The sequence below is a fragment of the Emydura macquarii genome, unplaced genomic scaffold (assembly GCF_026122565.2).
Source record: "Emydura macquarii macquarii isolate MOO-44397 ecotype Brisbane River unplaced genomic scaffold, CSIRO-AGI_Emac_v2 contig_3004, whole genome shotgun sequence".
In the NCBI taxonomy this organism is placed as follows: domain Eukaryota; kingdom Metazoa; phylum Chordata; order Testudines; family Chelidae; genus Emydura; species Emydura macquarii.
The window spans coordinates 387,814-408,453 of NW_027133141.1; the positions used below are offsets into that span (position 1 = coordinate 387,814).

At 46.9% G+C, this 20,640-nt stretch overlaps 1 protein-coding gene and 1 pseudogene across 5 annotated transcripts in view; both read left to right on the top strand.

The window, feature by feature from the left end:
* Positions 1-20,156, top strand: part of LOC137141138 (zinc finger protein 558-like) — a 54,550-nt gene extending 34,394 nt beyond the window's left edge. For 2 of the 5 annotated variants that reach the window (XR_010916545.1, XM_067529985.1), the window contains one exon: positions 8,045-8,560. Coding sequence is in view for 3 of the 5 variants with exons in the window: in XM_067529985.1 (XP_067386086.1) it covers positions 8,045-8,103 (59 nt within the window). In the remaining 2 variants the exon portion in view is untranslated. Of the gene's footprint in view, positions 1-3,299; positions 3,503-8,044; positions 8,561-19,930 lie in introns of those variants that run through there. The other 3 variants (XM_067529984.1, XM_067529983.1, XR_010916546.1) reach the window with 2 other exon arrangements.
* LOC137141148 (zinc finger protein 3-like) lies at positions 1,644-2,284 on the top strand (annotated as a pseudogene).
* Positions 20,157-20,640: the final 484 nt, after the last annotated feature.

Sequence of the window (20,640 nt, forward strand, 5' to 3'; positions counted from 1 at the left end):
ACAGTAAATGATAGTAATGGGTATGTTCAAGGCAGTGGGAGGAAGGGTGTAATGGAGCTAAAGAGAGGAAGGTTTCTGGGGAAGAGCTGCTGTGATCCAGGAATGCTGGGGGCAATGGTAAGGGGTGGGGGTGCCACAGAACAGCTGCTGTAGGGAGTTCAGATGCTGTGGAGGGCTGGAAGGAATGGAACTCAAGGATTTGGAAGGGTTTGTGCTGGTTAGCATAAAAGGAGCATGGATGCTGGGTACTGGGTGCTCCAGGAAATGGGTGCTAGCAATGGGAGGGAGCAAAATGATTCATTTTCTGGCAGGAGCTCTTGGGAATCAGGAGCAAGGAACAATTGAGATGGGGATGATGGGGTGGAAATGGTTGGGGAGCAGGAAATTTGGGAGAACTGGTAGTGAGAAGGACTGTGGGCAATGGAAGAGGAGGAGAGAACACAAGGAGTGGGATTGTTCCTCGGGTCCCAGGAGGTGGGGAAGGGTGAGAGCAGCTAGATGAAGGGATGTGGGGGTCATAGTGATTCACAGGGCTAGCTGCATCTCTGTGTGCTGCCTTACCTCTCTGAATGTCCCCCACACTTGTCAGGCCTTGTGCCTTTCCCATTTCTGCAGTGTCTCTGGGCCTCTCTGTCAGTAAGACGTAATTCCAGGGGGACTTCCCCACCTGCTGGAGTCTTCCTTTTCTGGGACATGGAGTTATCTACTGTGGGTTTTAGGAGGTCCTTTGATTGTGAATGTCTGGCTATGTGTGTTCCCAGTAGAAATGGGCACATTTAAATCCTTTGTAGGAAGAGTGTCCTACACATGTGGAGCTTGCCCCATGATTTTCCTACTTTAAAAGAGGCTGGGGTTAAAATGACAACGTGTTTTTTGTGTGACAAATATTCCATGAATGCATTTCATCTCACTAGCCTTCTTTTCCCTGAGAAGGGTTTCCAGTTTCCAAATCTGATGTCATTTTCCAACTAGAGCGAGAGGAAGAGCTGTTGGCCCCAGATCACCAGGGCTTAGCAGAAAGAGAGATCCTGGGAGGCAGCTGTACAGATAAGGGATCGTTAAACCCACTCAATGCCTGAAGGAAACAGCTGGGATTCCTAACAAAGACCTTGTGAGCTCTCTGAGTTCAGGATTGTCCACAACAGGTGTCATAGCCGCAGGAGAGATATTGCTTATGGCTTCCTACCTGACTAACCCCTGGCATTTGCTCCTTCACCAAACTCCCTTCTCCCTTAGTGTCTAGATGGGAACTGGATGTAGAATCAATCCCCTCCTGTCTTCCCTTTGGGAAAGAGTTTGGAGAAATTCAGATCTTGATTTTTTTTTACCATCTCTACCCTGTTCCTTTGGTTTCTTCTCCCCTTTTCTGTTCCTCTTTCTGAGTTTTTACTTTGTCTGTCCCAGCAGGTGATAGGAGGGCAAGTGAGACCATAGGGCAGAATCCTCAGCAGGAAGATGATGAGAAAATGGAACCATATGGGGTGTTATTGCAGACATGCAAAAGGAGTGTGTCCAGGACTTGTGAGCAGGAAAAAGCCTGTAAGAGTCAGCATAGGCCAGAGAAGCAGTGGAGAAACCAGCCAATTCATGAAGTTGGTAAATCTGTTAACTACTGGGGAGCTCACAAAGGTCTCAAAGAAACCATGACCCAGCAGAGAATCCCCACGGGAGAGAGACAAAACACATGCGTTGATTGTGGGAAAAAGTTCTGTAGGCCCTCCCGGCTTACTAGACATCAGAGAATCCACACAGGATCTCAACCCTATGACTGTTCTGAGTGTAGGAAAACCTTCACTGAACGCTCAGCCCTTCTTAAACATCAGAGAATCCATACAGGGGAGAAACCCTATAAATGCTGTGAGTGCGGGAAAACCTTCACTGAACGCTCAACCGTTATTAAACACCACAGAATCCACACAGGCGAAAAACCTATGAATGCTGTGAGTGCGGGAAAACCTTCACTCAGTCCTCAACCCTTATTAAACATCAAAGAATCCACACAGGGGAGAAACCCTATGAATGCTGTGAGTGCAGGATAGCCTTTGCTGAGTGCTCAAGCCTTATTAGACATCAGAGGATCCACACAGGGGAGAGGCCCTATGAATGCTGAGAGTGTGTGAAAAACTTTGCTCAGTGTTCACACCTTATTAGACATCAGAGAATCCACAGTCGAGTGTGACCAAATGAATGCTGAAAACATGAAAGAACCTTTGCTTGGAGCTCAAACCTTATTAGACATCAGAGAATTCATACAGGGGAGGATCCCTCTGACTGCTATGAGTGACAGTAAACTTTCAGTCAGAGCTCAAAGCTTATTATACATCAGAGAGACCACAAAGGGGACTGCCCCATGAGTGCCCCAACTCCATAAAAGCCTTCACTCACAGTTCACATTATTATACATTGGATGATCCACACAAGAGAAAGACCCAATGAATGCTCACTCTGATTGTGGAAAATTTTTCAAGTAGAGCTCAACCTTTATTTATCATCAGAGAAGCACAGGAGCACACCATACAAACCTTTTCTATAGCTGAGAAAAGATTTGTTTTTCTTTTGTTTTAAGGCAGCATTTATGTAACTCCGCTCTCAACTCCCCTAGCTGAGTTGTCTGCTTTTCCCTTTTGCAGCTCACCCTTCCTTGAGGTGAATCCCACAGTCTTTTTCATCCATTCCTTTGTCCTATGTCATGGAAATGTATGTCCCTCCAACAGCTCCAAATGGGAGAACCAGGAGTAACCTCATCTAGGTAGATGGAGGTTAAATCTACCTGAGCCTTGATTCCACTAGGATTTTCCATGGAGTTAGCTAATTTGAGTTAACTATCCTGAAGTAAAAATACAGCTATTTTTTTTTTCAATTAAAAAATAGTTCATGTGCAGTGGCCAGGGTTATTTAGCAAATTTCTTCAAGATCTGAAATAATCTCCATTGCTTTTCTTAGTCTAAACAAATTTGGAGCATCACATTTATACTTTTTCTCCCACTGCTGTAGCTGGAGATTTTTGTCTCGAGCTATTTGAATCTGCTAGACAGAATAATCACGTGAAAATCATTGCAGAAAAGCCTCAGAAGGGGTTTAAAATTACAACAAAAATAACAGTAATTAATAAGACAAAGAGAGAGTGGTATCCGTGTCTGGACATTCTGTGGTATTTAAAACATTGGTAAGTTTTAGGAAAAGAATCTTTAGGAAAAAAATTAGCAAGTGAATCTGGCATTGACAATTAAAAAATAGCTCCCCTCTCTGTTCATTCCTAACTCCCTCCTCACTCCTAGCACCTCCCCTATCCATTTTGAGGTTCTCGCTCCTAACGTGACCCCTCCACTAACTGAAACTGAGAGCTATATATATAGCCGACTGTCAGCAGGTAGTTTGTAGAGAGCTGAGATCACTTGGAAGAAACAGAGCTGAACTTAGAAAGCTGGGCCGGAGGAAATCAGGAGAACGGACCTCAGCAGAAAAGGAGATTCGGGACGTCTTGGAAAACATCTGAATAGCAGTAAGCATCATTGAAGCAAAGGTGCACTTTAGGCTTTAGACAACTGGGCTAACTGAGTTCCCGCTCTGTGTCTAAGCCAGGGTAATCCTTCCATTAGGAAGCCACAGGTGTCTTTGAGCCTACAGACAGAGTCCCTGCTCTGTGTCTGGGCCTAAGGTGATCCTTGTGTCAGAGAGCTGCGTAGGTGCCTCTGGTTTCCAGCCAAACGGGCTAACTGAGTCTCCTCTCTGTGTCTGAGCCTAGGATAATCCTGCACATATGCCTCTGGGCTTACAGGCAACCAGGCTAACTGAGTCCCCACTCTGTGTCTGACCCTGAGGTAACTATCCAGAGAGCTGCATAGGTGCTTCTGGGCTTACAGGCTTACAAGCATAGCAGTTGGTTTTTGTACCATTTTTCTCATTTTAAATAAATTTAAATACAACAAAGAGAAGGAGCATGATTAGTGATAGGGGAAAAAGCGTTTTTTCAACCTCTGTGACACCTGAAGAAGTGCTGAGTCAGAGGGATTCCCACCTTCTGAATTATCCCAGAAGTATTTCCTCTGTTTGAACCATGTATAATTTATTTTTTCCACATTCTACACCTCCATCTCTCTCTGTTCCATATGATTCAGGGTTCTCAGCCCTCTGCTTGGAATCACACTTTGGTTTTTTTTATCCTAAAACATAGTAATTTAGAGCCTGAGATGAAAATGTCACAGACCTGGAAGGGGAATTTGAATGGATATCAAATGCAGTGTGATTATTTGGTTATTTAATCCCAGTTTCTAATGGTTGATGAAGCATTTTCTAGGATTTTTCCTACTCAGTTGGGATTGTTTGCAGATGGGAAAGATAGCTAGGTTTTTTGTTTTCTGTTTGGTTTGGTTCAGTTTTTCCATTACAATGATGCTAGAACTTTTGTAAACAATATAAGACAATACTAATCAGAAAGTTAAAGAAGTATGGGTTGGGATGAATGGACTATAAAATGGATAGAGAACTGGCTAGAGCATAGGGCTCAACGAGTAGTGATCAATGGCTCCATGTCTAGCTGGCAACCAGTCACAAGCGGAGTTCCCCAGGGGTCGGTCCTGGGGCCGGTTTTGTTCAACATCTTTATTAATGATCTGGAGGATGGGGTAGATTGCACCCACAGCAAGTTTGCGGACGACACTAAGCTGGGGGGAGTGGTAGATACCCTGGAAGGTAGGGATAGGATACAGAGTGACCTAAACAAACTGGAGGATTGGGCCAAAAGAAATCTAATGAAGTTCAACAAAGAAAAGTGCAGAGTCCTCCACTTAGGAAGGAAGAATCCCATGCACAGCTATAGACTGGGGACCGACGAGCTAGGCAGCAGTTCTGCAGAAAAGGACCTGGGGGTAACAGTGGATAAAAAGCTGGATACGAGTCAGCAGTGTGCCCTGGTTGTCAAGAAGGCTAATAGCATATTGGGCTGCATTAGTAGGAGCATTGCCAGCAGATGGAGGGAAGTGATTATTCCCCTCTATTCGGCATTGGTGAGGCCGCATTTAGAGTATTGTGTCCAGTTTTGGGCCTCCACTACAAAAAGGATGTAGACAAGTTGGAGAGAGTGCAGCGGAGGGCAACCAAAATGATTAGGGGCTGGAGCACAGGACTTATGAGGAGAGGCTAAGGAAACTGGGCTTGTTTAGTCTGCAAAAGAGAAGAATGAGGGAGGATTTGATAGCAGCCTTTAACTACCTGAAAGGGGGTTCCAAGGAGGATGGGGCTAGGCTGTTCTTGGTGGTGGCAGATGACAGAACAAGGAGCAACGGTCTCAAGTTGCAGTGGGGGAGGTCTATGTTGGACATTAGGAAAACGTTTTTCACTAGGAGGGTGGTGAAGCACTGGAATGGGTTACCTAGGGAGGTGGTGGAATCTCCATCTTTAGAGGTTTTTAAGCTGAGGCGTGACAAAGCCCTGGCTGGGATGATTTAGCTGAGGTTAGTCCTGCTTTGAGCAGGGGGTTGGACTAGATGACCTCCTGAGGTCCCTTCCAACTCTAATATTCTATGATTCTATGAAACAGGTTTGAATGGATCAGAGAAGAATGCAGTAGGAGGATCTCTTGTCCTGATTCTGAGTTATCACATTTAATCTCCCCTGTGATTTCTAGCTATATGAAACTGGATGTTTCTTGTACCTCTCTGTGATGTGGGTTTTTCCTCTTGCTTGAGGGACATTTGGTCCCATTACTGGATATTTGTTTGATTTGCCAGACTGTAGCTCAGATTTGTTGGGGACTTTGAGAATTTACTAAAATAGTCACGTCTTATTTTATTTTTGCTTTTCCCCTGCTCACTCCATGACATAGAGAAAGTTCAAGGGTGGTTCAGTCAACAGGAGAGAATACTCCAAGATATTATACATGTTACCAACTCTTTTTAAATCTCTAGTCTGAAATGGTGAACAACAGCACACCCCAAATTGTGGAACTAGCTGAAGTAACTGGATATCATCAGAGTGCTGTTCAGTTGTTTAGGTCTGTATTGTCTCAGATGATTCAGAGAGAGAATTCCACAGAAAGTGACAAGGAACTAGGCAAAAAGCCCATGTATTTGTTTCCCATGGCAGTTGTGACACGAGCTCTTGTGACAGACTATACCCCTGTGTTCTCACCCTAGTGTAGTAATTTTGATACAATGCATGTCTTGTGAGGTACAATTAAAAAATTCATAATTTACTGATCAATAACATCATGGCAAATTGCATATAGCAGTGTTATATGTGAAGTAATAAACACAAGCTGAGATCATGATTAAAAGTAGGTTTTCTAGATAAGACTGATGAGTGGCCAAACCAGTTTCTCAGAGACAAAGGGTAATTGAGACCTCAGCCTGGTGTAAACAAGGCCAATGGACCTTTATTTGCTAAGTGGCCAATCTTTGGCAGGAAAGGGGCAAGGGCAAAAAATATCTATATCTTGGGCCTGGTCTATACTAGAGATTTGTTGACCAAAGTCAGCTTTTTGCACCAAAACAGTGGAGGTGTACACACAGCAATCTCCCCAACACCGACCCAACTCCCCTGATTTTTCGGCAAAATGAAACCACCTTGATTAGAGGCATTGAGCTTTTTGTGCCAAAGATTTAGTGACAAAGCATCAGTGGAATCACCGTGCTTGGCTATGTTGCAATAAATGGCCTCCAGGAAGTGTCCCACAAAGCCCATCCTGACCGCTCTGGCCATCAGTTTGAACTCCCTTACCCTGTGACCATCCGCCCCTCTCCTTTTAATGTCCTGGAAATACCTGAAATTCCACTTCCTGTTTGGTGAGCGTGGATAACTCACATCACATTTTCCCAGCTGACCATGGCAGCTCCACGCACCAAATGCTCTCCCATCTGGAGAACACTAGAGCTTCTGGATCTGATCAGCATTTGGGGAGAAGCGACAGTCACAGCTCTGCTCGAACTGAAGGAACTATGATACCTACAGTCAGATTTCTTGTTTAATGCTGGAGAAGGGCTATGAACAGGACACGCTGCAGTCCCATTTGAAAAATCAAGGAGCTGCAGCAGGAGTACCAAAAGGCTAGGGAATCAAACCATCATGCTAGTGCAGAGCCAAAGACCTGTTGATTCTGTAAGGAACTGGAAGCCATACTTAGTGGTGCCCCCACTTCCACAGGCAAGAGATGCGTGCTCAGGGGCAGTGGAGATGAGACTCAATCCTGACAATGAAGTCGTGGATGAGGAGGTTCAATTGGAGGAGAATGCAGAGGGGACTACATCATTCAGTGATGTGGGGAGTCAGGATCTCTTCTTGACCCTGGACAGTTCGAGCCAGTCTCAGCCCTACAGCTCTGGCGTGCAGGATGAAGCAGAGGGAGCTCGAGTCGGAAGTTTTTTGGAGCTGATGCTGCTCGGTTACATGAGTTACAGCTGTCCTTTGCTTTGTTGCATTATACAGCTTGTTGAAGGGATAGAAATGCACAAGAATAGCTGTGGTTGTATGTGCTTCCCATTCCCCTGTTCAATTAGGCAGTGTGGTGGTGAAGTGTGTTAATACATGCTTAGATTCCACGGGAATCCTCCAGAGAGATCTCTAGGAAACTTTCCTGGAGGTACTCGCCAATCCTTTGCCGGATTTTCCTCGGCACAGCTGCTTTGATTCTTCCCCCGTTGTAGGAAACTGTCCTGTGCCAATCGGCAATTACTTGTGCAGAGACCAAAGCAGCACATAGGCGAGCCGCATATAGGGACACAGTTTGAAGCTGCTTGCATGGAGGAGATGCACCCTAGCATCCCTGCTTACTTTGAGGAGTGAGATATCAGCTTGTATGGCACAATTTGAAATTTTGTCCCTATCTACCTGTGTCAATATTCTCAACAATCACCCACCCAGAGCCTTTTCCTCAGCTAGATTCTCCTTCCTGCCTCTCCCCCAGGCACAACTCACCATGCCCTGCTTGATCTTTGAGCTGTGCACTTGTCAGGGGCAGTGAGAAAGAGGTGTACTTTACAGAAATGCATCAATGCTGTTATTGTGTTCACAATAATGCTTCTGTTCATTGTTTATTGTGCTTCTACAGATGTGCCTTTGAGGGGAAACCCTGCCCCCCACACACACCTGCCGAGCACCTGTAACTGATAAGAAAACAACCATGGAGAAGCAAAGAGAATATGTTCCAAGAACTCCACCAATCCTCTGAGGTGGGGGGGGAGGCATGGAGACACACTGTGTCCAAAAATTAGAAAACTGATAGGCAGAAGAGGAGGGAAAACCAGGAGCGAGTGATAGCAGGACACAAGTACTTGAGAAAAGCCATGGAAGAGCAAACTGATCTTCTAAAGTCACTCATCAGGCTGCAGATTGGATTCATGCATACTCGCCAGCCCCCTTGCAGCCAGTGCAGAACTGTTTTCCACGCCCTCCCCAAACTCCACCCACACATTCCTACTGAACTCTCAGATCATCTCGGTATCCCGTTCACTCCACCCCTTTATACAGCTACCAGAATGATAGCTGGACGTAGGCTCACACAGCCTCTCACTGCTTTTTCCCCTCCAGCCTAGCTTTTTCTATGTGTTGTGAATAATTGTTATTTAATAAAGACATACTCTGTGAAGAATAAGCAATCTTTATTTGTCTCTTGCACAGTTGCACCTCTGATTAATGCACAGTGCAAGCTAGATAGTGGTCATAGCATAGCACTGTGCTGTTTACAAAGACACCTTATTGGTGCTCATTGTCAGAAGAGTTACCCAAGGCCTGCCTGATTTGACTGGACTCCCATTGTGTCCCTCTAATAGCCCTGACAGCTGGTTGTTCATAGTCAGCCACAAAACAATCTGCCTCTGTGCTCCACCCAGAGGGAAACTTTTCACCCTTCACTTCATGAATATTATGGAGCACACAGAAGACGGCTATAACCATGGGAATATTTTCCTCATTTAGGTCTAACCTGCCATAGAGGCAGCACCAGTGATCTTTTAATCTGCCAAATGGCCCATTCACGGTCATTCGGCACCTGCTCTGCCTATTATTGAAGCGCTCCTTGCTGCCACCCAGGTTGCCTGTATAAGGCTTCATGAGTAATGGCAGTAAGGGGTAGGCTGGGTCTCCCAGGATCACAATGGGCATTTCAACATCTTCTGTTGGAATCTTTTGGTCTGGAAAGAAAGTCCCTGTTTGCAGCTTTCTGTACAGGCCAGTGTTCCTGAAGATGGGTGTGTCATGCACCTTCCCTGACCAACCTGCATTGATGTCAGTGAAACACCCATGGTGATCCAAAAGCGCCTGCAGTACCATAGAGAAGTACCCCTTTCTATTGATGTGCCAAGTCACAAGATGGTCAGAGGCCAAAATTGGTGTGCCATCTATCGCCCCACCACAGTTAGGAAATCCCCTTATTGCAAAGCCATCCACTATTTCACGTACATTTCCAAGATTCACAGTCCTTCATAGCAAAATGCGATTAATGGCCCTGCACACTTGTGATAACACAGCTCCAATGGTGGACTTCCTGACTCCAAACTGATTAGCGACTGGCCGATAGCAGTTGGGAGTTGCCACCTTCCAAACAGCAATTGCTACGTGCTTCTCCACCGAGAAGGCAACTCTCATTTGAGTGTCCTTTTGCTGCAGGGCAGGGGTGAGCTCCACACAGAGTTCCACGAAGGTGGCTTTGCACATCTGAAAGTTCTGCAGCCACTGCTCCTCATCCCAGACCTGCATAACGATGTCATCCCATTACTCAGTGCTTGTTTCATGTGCCCAAAAGTGGCGGTGCACCATGTGCAGATGCTCCATGAATGCACACAATAATCCAGCTGTATCAGTGCACCAGCAGGGGCTTCTCTGCTCCTTTCTCCTCCTGGCTCATAAACCACTCAGAGACCCTTCCAGTTCAGCATTCACCGGCGCAGTTTATTTACAGCATGCAGTCCCACCAACTACACAGCTTTGGCTAGCTGCCTCAGGGACTCCCCAGCTTCTGCAGCAAGCCAGGCAGGCAGAATCTCTGCTCCTCTTCCACTCTCTGACTTCTCCCCTTACTTCCTTTGCCTGGGTCTGTATATAGCCCCTGGCTAATTAGGCTGACAGCTGCTTCCCATTCACCAATCAGGTACAGATGTCTCTAGCCAGCTCCAATTTACCTTGCTTAATTGGGGCTGGCATGACAGAGGGCTGGCTAAGAGGTTGCTGCCCAGCACCCTGTCACACCAGCGTTTTGTTTGCATAGCCCCCAGCCGGTCAGGTGCCTCAGATTCCAGTTCCAACTGGGAGTTCATGATGTTCAGGGTGACCAGCCGTGATCTGTTCAGAACACTGACGACAGTGGAGAGCATTGCAGGATCCATGCTTTCAGACAGAGATGGTGGGTGCTCAGGAAATTCTTCTAATACACAGGGTCTGAGACCAGAGAAACTGCTGCGCTGGTGTCCAGTTCCATGCATACAGGTTTCCTTCCAGCAGCGGGGTTACCCAGTGTTCATGTGAGCCAACAGCCATGGACAAGACATGGAGTGGCACTTCTTCTGACTAGGTGTCATTTTGATCATCCTGAGTCTACTCTACCACATGCAGATTTTCCTTTTTGGTCCTACAGACAGCAGGCTTCTTTTTCTCCAGGTTGCCTGTTCTATTTGACTCTTCTTTTATTTTCAGGCACGCTCAATATGTCCCTTTTTGCCACATTGTCAACACACTAGGTCTTTACACCAGTATTCCAATGCATGGTGTCCTGGCTTTCCAAAGTGGTAACATTCCCGGCTCCCCACTGTCTTATGGGTAGGTTCTTGTGACACCTTATAAAAGGCAGCCAGCTGCGAACCAGCTGAGCAGCGAACAGAGGGGCGGCTAACAGAAGGAGAAGGAGGGAGTTTGCCTGGGAGCTGTCCCAGGTTTGTGCTAAGTGAGTGCAGCTGTGTGGGGTGTGCTGTGCTAGAGGGGGAGTACCTGAGAGACCAGGTGTGTGACTGGTGCAAGTACAGCTGACTGTGGGTGGGTGCTTGTGACTGGTGCAGTTACAGGCACCATTTTGGCAGTTGGGGGTTTGTCTGTTTGAGTGATTGATTGGATCCAGGTGGGGTTAATTGCGGGGGCGGGGCTTTGAGGGGTAAGTGCAGGGGCGGGGCAACTGCCCCAGCCTTATAAAAGGCAGCCAGCTGCGAACCAGCTGAGCGGCGAACAGAAGGAGAAGGAGGGAGTTTGCCTGGGAGTTCGGCTGCGGAGGGAGCCCACTGCAGGTCTTTGCCTTCCAGACGTTGCTGAGCAGGAAATTGAGCATCTGAGGAGGCTCTCAGAGCAGAGATATGGAGATGGAGCGATCCGTTGTTGTCACCTGCACTGGGTGTGCTATGTTTGTCTTCCTCCCACAGGATAGAAATGACTTCATCTGTACCAAGTGCAGGCTGGTTTCCTTATTGGAAGAGAAGGTTAAAGGACTAGAGACCCAAATGTCAACCCTGCGGTGCATTACAGAAAACAATGTCTTTCTCCATCAGGCACAGGCAGAGTGTAAGGAAGATTCAGAGAAGGCCGGGCAGGCGACAATGAAGAACGGGGAAGAAAATTGGCAGCATGTGACCTCCCGAAGAAAGGGAACCCATGTGCCCACCATGCAGATAAAAGTAAGGAATCGTTTTCATCCTCTCTGCACAAGTACTACGGCGGAGAATGATTTGGAGGACCCTTCGGAGGGAATGGATCATCAGGAGACCCGTTTGATCAGAAGGCAAGAGATGCATTCTCCTAGGGATGGGGGTTCCACGACCACCATTCCCAAGAGGAAGAGAAGGGTGATGGTGGTCGGGGACTCCCTCCTAAGGGGGATGGAGTCATCCATCTGCCGTCCAGACCGGGAAACTAGAGAAATGTGCTGCTTGCCTGGAGCTAGGATTAGGGATGTGACGGAGAGACTGCCAAAACTTATCAAGTCCTCAGACCGCTACCCCTTCCTGCTCCTCCATGTGGGCACCAATGACACTGCCAAAGAATGATCTTGAGCGGATCACTGCGGACTATGTGGCTCTGGGAAAAGAGATTAAGGAGTTTGAAGCGCAAGTGGTGTTCTCGTCCATCCTCCCTGTTCAGGGAAAAGGCCCAGGTAGGGACAGTCGCATGGGGGAAGTAAATGCGTGGTTACGCATGTGGTGTCGAAGGGAGGGCTTTGGATTTTTTGATCATGGAATGCTGTTCCAGGAAGAAGGATTACTAGGAAGGGACGGGATTCATCTAACGAAGACAGGGAAGAGTATATTCGCAGACAGGCTGGCTAACCTGGTGAGGAGGGCTTTAAACTAGTTTCGACGGGGGACGGGGACCTAAGCCCGAAGGTTAGTGGGGAAGAGGGACACCACAAGGAAGCAGAAGGAGGAGGGTGCAGCAGGGGAGGCCTCCCGATTCATACTGTGAAAGTAGGCCACTCGGCTACTTATCTCAAGTGCCTGTACACAAATGAAAGAAGCCTGGGAAACAAGCAGGAAGAACTGGAAGTCCTGGCACAGTCAAGAAACTACGACATGATTGGAATAACTGAGACTTGGTGGAATAACTCTCATGATTGGAGCGCTGTCATGGATGGGTATAAACTGTTCAGGAAGGACAGGCAGGGGCGAAAGGGGGAGGAGTTGCACTGTATGTAAGAGAGCACTATGACTGCTCTGAGCTCCAGTATGAAACTGGAGATAAGTCAGTTGAGTGTCTCTGGGTTAAGCTTAGAAGCAAGAACAATAAGAGTGATGTCCTGGTGGGTGTCTGTTACAGACCACCAGACCAAGAGGATGAGGTAGATGAGGCTTTCCTTACTCAGCTATGGAAAGTTTCCAGTTCACAGGGCCTGATTCTCATGGGAGACTTCAATCACCCTGACATCTTTTGGAAGAGCAATACAGCAGAGCACAAACAATCCAGGAAGTTTTTGGAGAGTGTTGCAGACAATTTCCAGGTGCAAGTGCTGGAGCAACCAACTAGGGGCCGTGCTTTTCTTGACCTGCTGCTCACAAACAGGGAAGATTTGGTAGGGGAAGTACAAGTGGGGGGCAACCTGGGCAGCAGTGACCATGAGATGGTCGAGTTCAGGATCCTGACGAAAGGAAGAAAGGAGAGCAGCAGGATACGGACCATAGACTTCAGAAAAGCGGACTTTGACTCCCTCAGGGAACTGTTGGGCAGGATTCCCTGGGAGGCTAATATGAGGGGGAAAGGAACCCAAGAGAGCTGCCTGTATTTTAAAGAGACCTTATTGAGGGCACAAGAGCAAACCATCCCGATTTGCAGAAAGAATAGCAAATATGGTAGGCGTCCAGCTTGGCTTAACAAAGATGTCCTTGGCGAACTTAAACACAAAAAAGAAGCTTACAAGAAGTGGAAGCTTGGTCAGATGACTAGAGAGGATTATATAAACACTGCTCGAACATGCAGGAATGAAATCAGGAAGGCCAAAGCACAATTGGAGTTGCAGCTAGCAAGGGACGTGAAGGGGAACAAGAAGGGTTTCTACAGGCATGTTGCCAACAAGAGGAAGATTAGAGAAAGTGTGGGCCCCTTAGAGAATGAGGGAGGCGACCTAGTGACAGAGGATGTGGAGAAAGCTGAGGTAGTCAATGCCTTTTTTGCCTCTGTCTTCACAGAGAAGATCAGCTCTCAGACTGCTGCACTGGGTGGCACAGAATGGGAAGGAGGCGAACATCCCGCAGTGTGGAAGGAACGGGTCCAAGACTATTTAGAAGGATTGGACATTCACAAGTCCAGGGGGCCAGATGCAGTGCACCCGAGGGTGCTGAGGGAGTTGGCTGAGGTGATTTCAGAGCCATTGGCTATTATCTTTGAAAGCTCGTGGCAACAGGGGGAGGTCCCTGAGGACTGGAAAAAAGCAAATGTAGTGCCCATCTTCAAAAAAGGGAGGAAAGAGGATCCAGGGAACTACAGACCAGTCAGCCTCACCTCAATCCCTGGAAAAATCATGGAGCAGGTCCTTAAGGAATCCATTTTAAGGCACTTGGAGGAGAGGAAGGTGATCAGGAACAGTCAACACGGATTCACCAAGGGAAAGTCATGCCTGACCAACCTGATTGCTTTCTATGATGAGGTGACTGGCTCTGTGGATGTAGGGAAGGCGGTGGATGTGATATACCTTGACTTTAGCAAAGCTTTTGTTACTGTCTCACACAGTATTCTTATCAGCAAGTTAAAGAAGTATGGGTTGGATGAATGGACTATAAAATGGATAGAGAACTGGCTAGAGCATAGGGCTCAACGAGTAGTGATCAATGGCTCCATGTCTAGCTGGCAACAGGTCACAAGCGGAGTTCCCCAGGGGTCGGTCCTGGGGCCGGTTTTGTTCAACATCTTTATTAATGATCTGGAGGATGGGGTAGATTGCACCCTCAGCAAGTTTGCGGACGACACTAAGCTGGGGGGAGTGGTAGATACCCTGGAGGGTAGGGATAGGATACAGAGTGACCTAAACAAACTGGAGGATTGGGCCAAAAGAAATCTAATGAGGTTCAACAAGGACAAGTGCAGAGTCCTCCACTTAGGAAGGAAGAATCCCATGCACAGCTATAGACTGGGGACCGACGAGCTGGGCAGCAGCTCTGCAGAAAAGGACCTGGGGGTAACGGTGGATAAAAGGCTGGATATGAGTCAGCAGTGTGCCCTGGTTTTCAAGAAGGCTAATGGCATATTGGGCTGCATTAGGAGGGGCATTGCCAGCAGGTCACGGGAAGTGATTATTCCCCTCTATTCGGCATTGGTGAGGCCGCATTTAGAGTATTGTGTCCAGTTTTGGGCCCCCCACTACAAAAAGGATGTGGACAAGTTAGAGAGAGTGCAGCGGAGGGCAACCAAAATGATTAGGGGGCTGGAGCACAGGACTTATGAGGAGAGGCTGAGGGAACTGGGCTTGTTTAGTCTGCAAAAGAGAAGAGTGAGGGGGGATTTGATAGTGGCCTTTAACTACCTGAAGGGGGTTCCAGGGAGGATGGGGCTAGGCTGTTCTTGGTGGTGGCAGATGACAGAACAAGGAGCAACGGTCTCAAGTTGCAGTTGGGGAGGTCTATGTTGGACATTAGGAAAAAGTTTTTCACTAGGAGGGTGGTGAAGCACTGGAATGGGTTACCTAGGGAGGTGGTGGAATCTCCATCCTTAGAGGTTTTTAAGCTGAGGCTTGACAAAGCCCTGGTTGGGATGATATAGTTGAGGTTAGTCCTGCTTTGAGCAGGGGGTTGGACTAGATGACCTCCTGAGGTCCCTTCCAACTCTAATATTCTATGATTCTATGATTCTGGTTGATGCACTGAGCTGTTGGGCTTCCTTTGTGGCCAGCTCCATAGAGATTGCAATTTCAGTGGCTTTCTGCCAGGTGAGCTGGGCCTCTGTCAATAGGTGCTTCTGTATTGCTTCATTGTGCAGACCACAGTAACCTATCATGTAGGGTGTCATTTAACACATCATTACATTCACAGTGCTCAGCAAGCTTCTTCAAAGCTGCTACAAATTGCACACTTTTTTCACTCTCTTCTTAATTCCTTCTGTGGAGCCTAAATCTCTCTGCAGTTACCAGAGGTTTTAGAGAAAAATGTGCCTCCAGGATTTTCACAATGTCACTGTAAGGTTTTGTCTCTGGCTTATCAGGGTTCAATAAGCTATGCGATAAAGTACAGGTTTTAGCTCCTACAACACTTAAGAAAATGGGCACCCTCTGTAATTTAATTTGCAATAACAAAAAACTGAAAATGTGCGGTATATGAGTTCCATTCCTCTAGAGTGTCATCAAAAGGTCCCACATCCAGCTAGATTGCATGAATGCTCCCAGAGCCACTCACAAATCTCACAGAAAAAGGCACCAGGCACTTCACCCCAATTCCCTGCCTTGTACCCCGATGTTCTGTTGGGCAGTGTGTGTATTCTTTCAGTGTGCTGCTCCCACTCTGCACAGATAGTGGACACAGGAGACCTGGATCGACCTGCCCAATAAGTCCACAGACCCAGATTCAATAGTGAAGGCACCCAGTCAGGTTTATTGTTGATGAAGCATGGTAAAAAGCGCTCTATACATGCTACAAGTACACTAAACACATGGATGCCCGTGACGATGGACATGGCCCAGCAAATGGCTGGACTTTCCATTTCCCTCTAAGCCGGCCAAAGACACTCCTTTTGAGACCCTCTTTTATACACTGATACAAACAGGTTACGTGTTGCCCCTCTGACATGGCTAATTACCATATGTTGGTTCGATCAAAACATCTCTGTTAATCATACTGTCATCCTGCCTTATTTGAAAGAGGGGTCAGCAGCTTCCTGTTATATTTGGGGAGTGTGTTTGTACCAGACCTAGTATGAGGGTGTTCTGGAACCACCTGTCTGGAAAGTGCTTGCGTGAGTGTCTTGTGCCTAGTGCTTCTTTAGGAATGTGTGTTTTTGCAATACCAGCCCTGTTCTTGCTGTGTTCAGGAACTTGTCCACAGGTTCACAGCCTGACTTCTGCTAACTTTGTTTTATAACAGCAGGCCCCAACTACTTTAGCTCAGGCCTCGTAGGTGGCCTGTTGTACTTGGCCTCATGTCTCAGGCTCTCACTTTTTATTAAAGTTCCCCATTTTTTGTCTCTTATGGGGAGGATGCTTTACCCATTGTCCCAGAAAAGCATAATGCGTGGACTGAAGCTGAACCAGTGGGTTAAACATTGTTATATGACCACCTTTTATTACCATCCACACATTCATGCCCCATCTGTCCTTTGGTCTGCACATTTCCTCATATGACAGATTGACAAATTTTATTTTCCAATTATTTTTAGTCCCTTTTAGTGGGGTCTGGGGATGTGAGACCCAGGACTTCGACTGAGGAATATAGTTTAATGCTCGAACCTTGGCAGCTCTCCCAAATAATTAATATATATTGTGACAGGGCCAGCCCTGACGGCTATAGGAGGGTGCTGGAAGGCATATATATCAGCCCCAGGCTTAGCAAATCTTTGTTCCCTGGGTGATCCAGCTGCCGCCACTCCAGGGCAGTTAGGCCAATCAGGCCAGCTGCGGCCACTCCAGGGCAATTAGGCCAATTAGGCCAATCAGGCCAGCTGGGGCCAATCAAGGAACTTGCCCCAGCAGTTAAAAGCCTCCCAGTCAGGCAGATGGGGGCAGCTGAGAGGGAGTTGAGTAGAGCTGCTACTAGGTGTGGAGTCAGTAGAGGAGCGGAGCTGCTGCTGCTGCAAGGTGTGGAGACCGGAGGAGAGCCTAAACGGGAGTCACCCCCCTCCCCCATGCTCCCACCCAGCTGCACCACCGGCATAGCCGTAAGGAGCGCAGACCCACGGGGCAAAACAGGCCCACCTTGCCACAATATGGACAAGATAGATATGGTGTATATACATGTAGTATGTATTTTAAATACAGATCTATGCAAATACTTTAAGGGTATTAAACTTTTATAACTCTCAGTAGTATTTGGGGAGACAAAAGTGGAAACCTGTTGAAATTGTTTGGTTAGCTTTAACATTTTGCAGCTTAACCATATCTACCATGTTATACTATGCTTGGTTATTTTTTTAACCATTTTTGCTATAATATTCTTATAACTATATTTCAATGTTTAAAAATAGTGCAAACAAGGTTATAAAAACCCAAACAAGGAATGACATTTTGCTAATATTACTGTAAGGGCTCCCCTGACCTTCCCCTCTCAGTCCCCAGGCACAGTTCACCTGAAAGCAAAAGTCCAGAGTCCAATTTGCAGGCAACGTGATGGGTTTATTGGGGCTAAACAAACAAGAATAAAACAATAGCTGTGACACACTGTACCCCATGTACAGCCCGACAGTGTGATTTGTGTATCATTCATGTTCATCCTTATATAGTGTAACTGTGTATTGTCTACTGCAAAGTGGCCATGTAAGGTGTTTTTGGAATGCTCACAACATACTGAACTTTACTGTTGTGGTAGCATGTTTCCTGCAATGTCACACATCTGTACAGATATGAAAAGCTGCTGTGTCATATCCCCAAATGTGTGTCTCACAAGGCTTGAATACATACAAACAAACACAAGGCTGTGTTTCCATGCCCCTGCATAGACCTGCATACAGGAACAATGGACTGGCCTAAGCATCTGTGAGCGCTTTGGCTCAAGTGGAAGAAATCATGCCCATTGCCAGACATGGCCGATCACCTTACCCCAAGGGGTGTTGAAGAAACTTGTTAAAAGCTGAGGCATCTTTATCTCAAGGCTCTCCCCTGGAATCTGTCTTCTAAGCAGCATCAAGGAATGGCACCTACCCACCGGAGGGGGGGCTGGTTACAAGATGCATCACAACCAACTGTGGGTAAGCTAATGTTCTAGACTGAAAGATACTGAAATATTAATCTTAGTTTAGGATGCGAATTACCTTTTAGTTGATTGTGATGAACTCCTTGACTTCTTATTAATCTCTTGATTTATATTAATCTGACTTAGAATCACTTAAAATCTTGCTGCATTCAATACATTTATTTGTTTGTTTTATCCAAAACAGTGCATGTGGATTGAGTGTGTGCAGAGACCTCACTTAGAGTGGCAGAGCTGGTGCATATCAATTTCTTTGATACATTGACGGAGAAATGTAAATGAGCTTGCAGGGTGCAGTGTGCAGGCTGGGGTCAGGTGAACGCCCATGTCCGGCAATGGGTGTGACCGAGTACTTGCAGGAGGCTGGGCATGGGCTGACCCAGGAGTGGGTGGTTCACACAGCAAAGTGGGGTAAGTCGGGGCCCAAGAGTGAGGAATTGGGGTGACACAGCTACACACCAGTCCAGATTGCAGGAGGGGGAACACATCAAAATATCCCTTCACATGAGGCTTTTCTCTATATGCTTACTGAGTTTTCTCCTCCTACCATAGCTCCATATGCTGAGGGAACTCCATCCTCCCGTAACTATGGCTCTGTATACCAATGGATCCCCCTTCTTTACCCTCCTTCTTCTTGGTAGGCTTAATTTTACCTGTAGCACCCGTTCCCCCGGTACCACCCCTTCCAACACATGGTCATGTTCCATTTCGGAGGGCCTTGAATCTGGGGTCATTGGTACCGCCTCTTTTGTACTTAATGGGAGGTGTAAAGAGTGAAGTTACATTTGGTCATGGTTACTTTCTCACAGTCTCAGCATTTCTTTCTGGGACTGCAGGGCAGCAGCAGAGCTGGGGGCTGCAGACTGGGATTGAGCTGCTGTGAAAAAGTGGATAAATTCTTAATGTTTTCTCTGAATACTGTGTGCGCCTCAGTTTCCCCAATGGATTACTCATATTTTTCAGTAATGAGACCAGAATGTGTGATCATTGAAGAGGCCACTAGAGGGCAGACGGGCCGTCTTCTAGCTGCACGCCCACAGCGAATGGCCAGGACCCTCTTCCCTTGAGCCAACCAGCAGAAACAGGTTGCAGCAGGCAGAAAAATAGAGAGGTGACCACTGTCACGCTGTCTGGATAAGGGGGGGGGGGAGGGCTGAGGTGTATTCAGGAGCTCTGATTACTCCTTTCTACACCAGTCTTGTGTTGGGGGTGTCGTGCGGGCTGGCTTGAGTGGGGGGGCATTTAGTATATTGTGTGACATCAGTATGTCAGAATCATGATAATTCGTGTGAGATACATCATGTCAAGTACTGTTAGAAAGGATGTATTGTGTTGAGTAAGATAATAATACTTATGTTCATGTATTATATGTGAAATGAAAGTTATGGATGTATTTGATATTTCTGTATGTCAATTTGGGCTGGCTGGGACACACCCCAGACAGAGAGGCGGCAGGACAATGGCCCGCTTAATGCCCATTAAGACACTCACAGAGGTAAGGGGCCAAGGAAGAAACTAAAGGCACACCTGAAGAGTTACCAGGATTGGCCCATGTGACTCTGGACTCCAGGCATACCTGAAGGGTCACCAGGATTGGCCCATGTGACTCTGGACTCCATTTGAGTTCTTGTTACTTTCCACAGGCCACATGACCGGGGACAGAGGGTATATAAGATCAAACCACAGAAACCATTTTGTCTTCTATCCTGAGCTTCATCCACCTACCTACCTCTGGATCAAGTCATCTGCAACTGAAGCTGTGTAACAAAGGACTAGGACCCATCCAGGTACTGGATGTATGCCAGAGGAGACTATACAAGCCTGCAACTCCACATTTCTTCGAGAAACCTTATGTATATGGACTTTCAATCATTTATATGTATTTGATTTGCTTTGACCCTTTAACATTTCTCTTATGGTTAATTTCTTTCTTTTTACAATAAACCTTTAGTTTTAGTTACTAAAGGATTGGCTGGCAGCATGGTATTTTAGGTAAGATCCAAACTTATATTGAACTGGTGCTGTGGCTGACCCCTTGGGGTCAGAGGGAACCTTTTTAGTAAAGAGCATAAAGTTTAAATAAATGGCCTCTTTACTGGACCTAGTGGCTGATTTGGGAGCCTGGAACTGGAATGTAGTAAAGGGGGCTGTGGGCATTTGTGAACTGGGTTCTTGATAACCAGTGTGGGGGAATCAGAAGCAGTTCGTGGCTGGTTGGGAAGTCCGGCTTCAGTGTCACCCACCAGTGCTGAGAGAATCTGCTCTCCTTTTGCAGCGTGCCCTGATCTTGGCATTCTCAGGGGGCTACCCTGGGCACAGACGGGTCACAACCACTTTGCCTGGGAAAGAGACA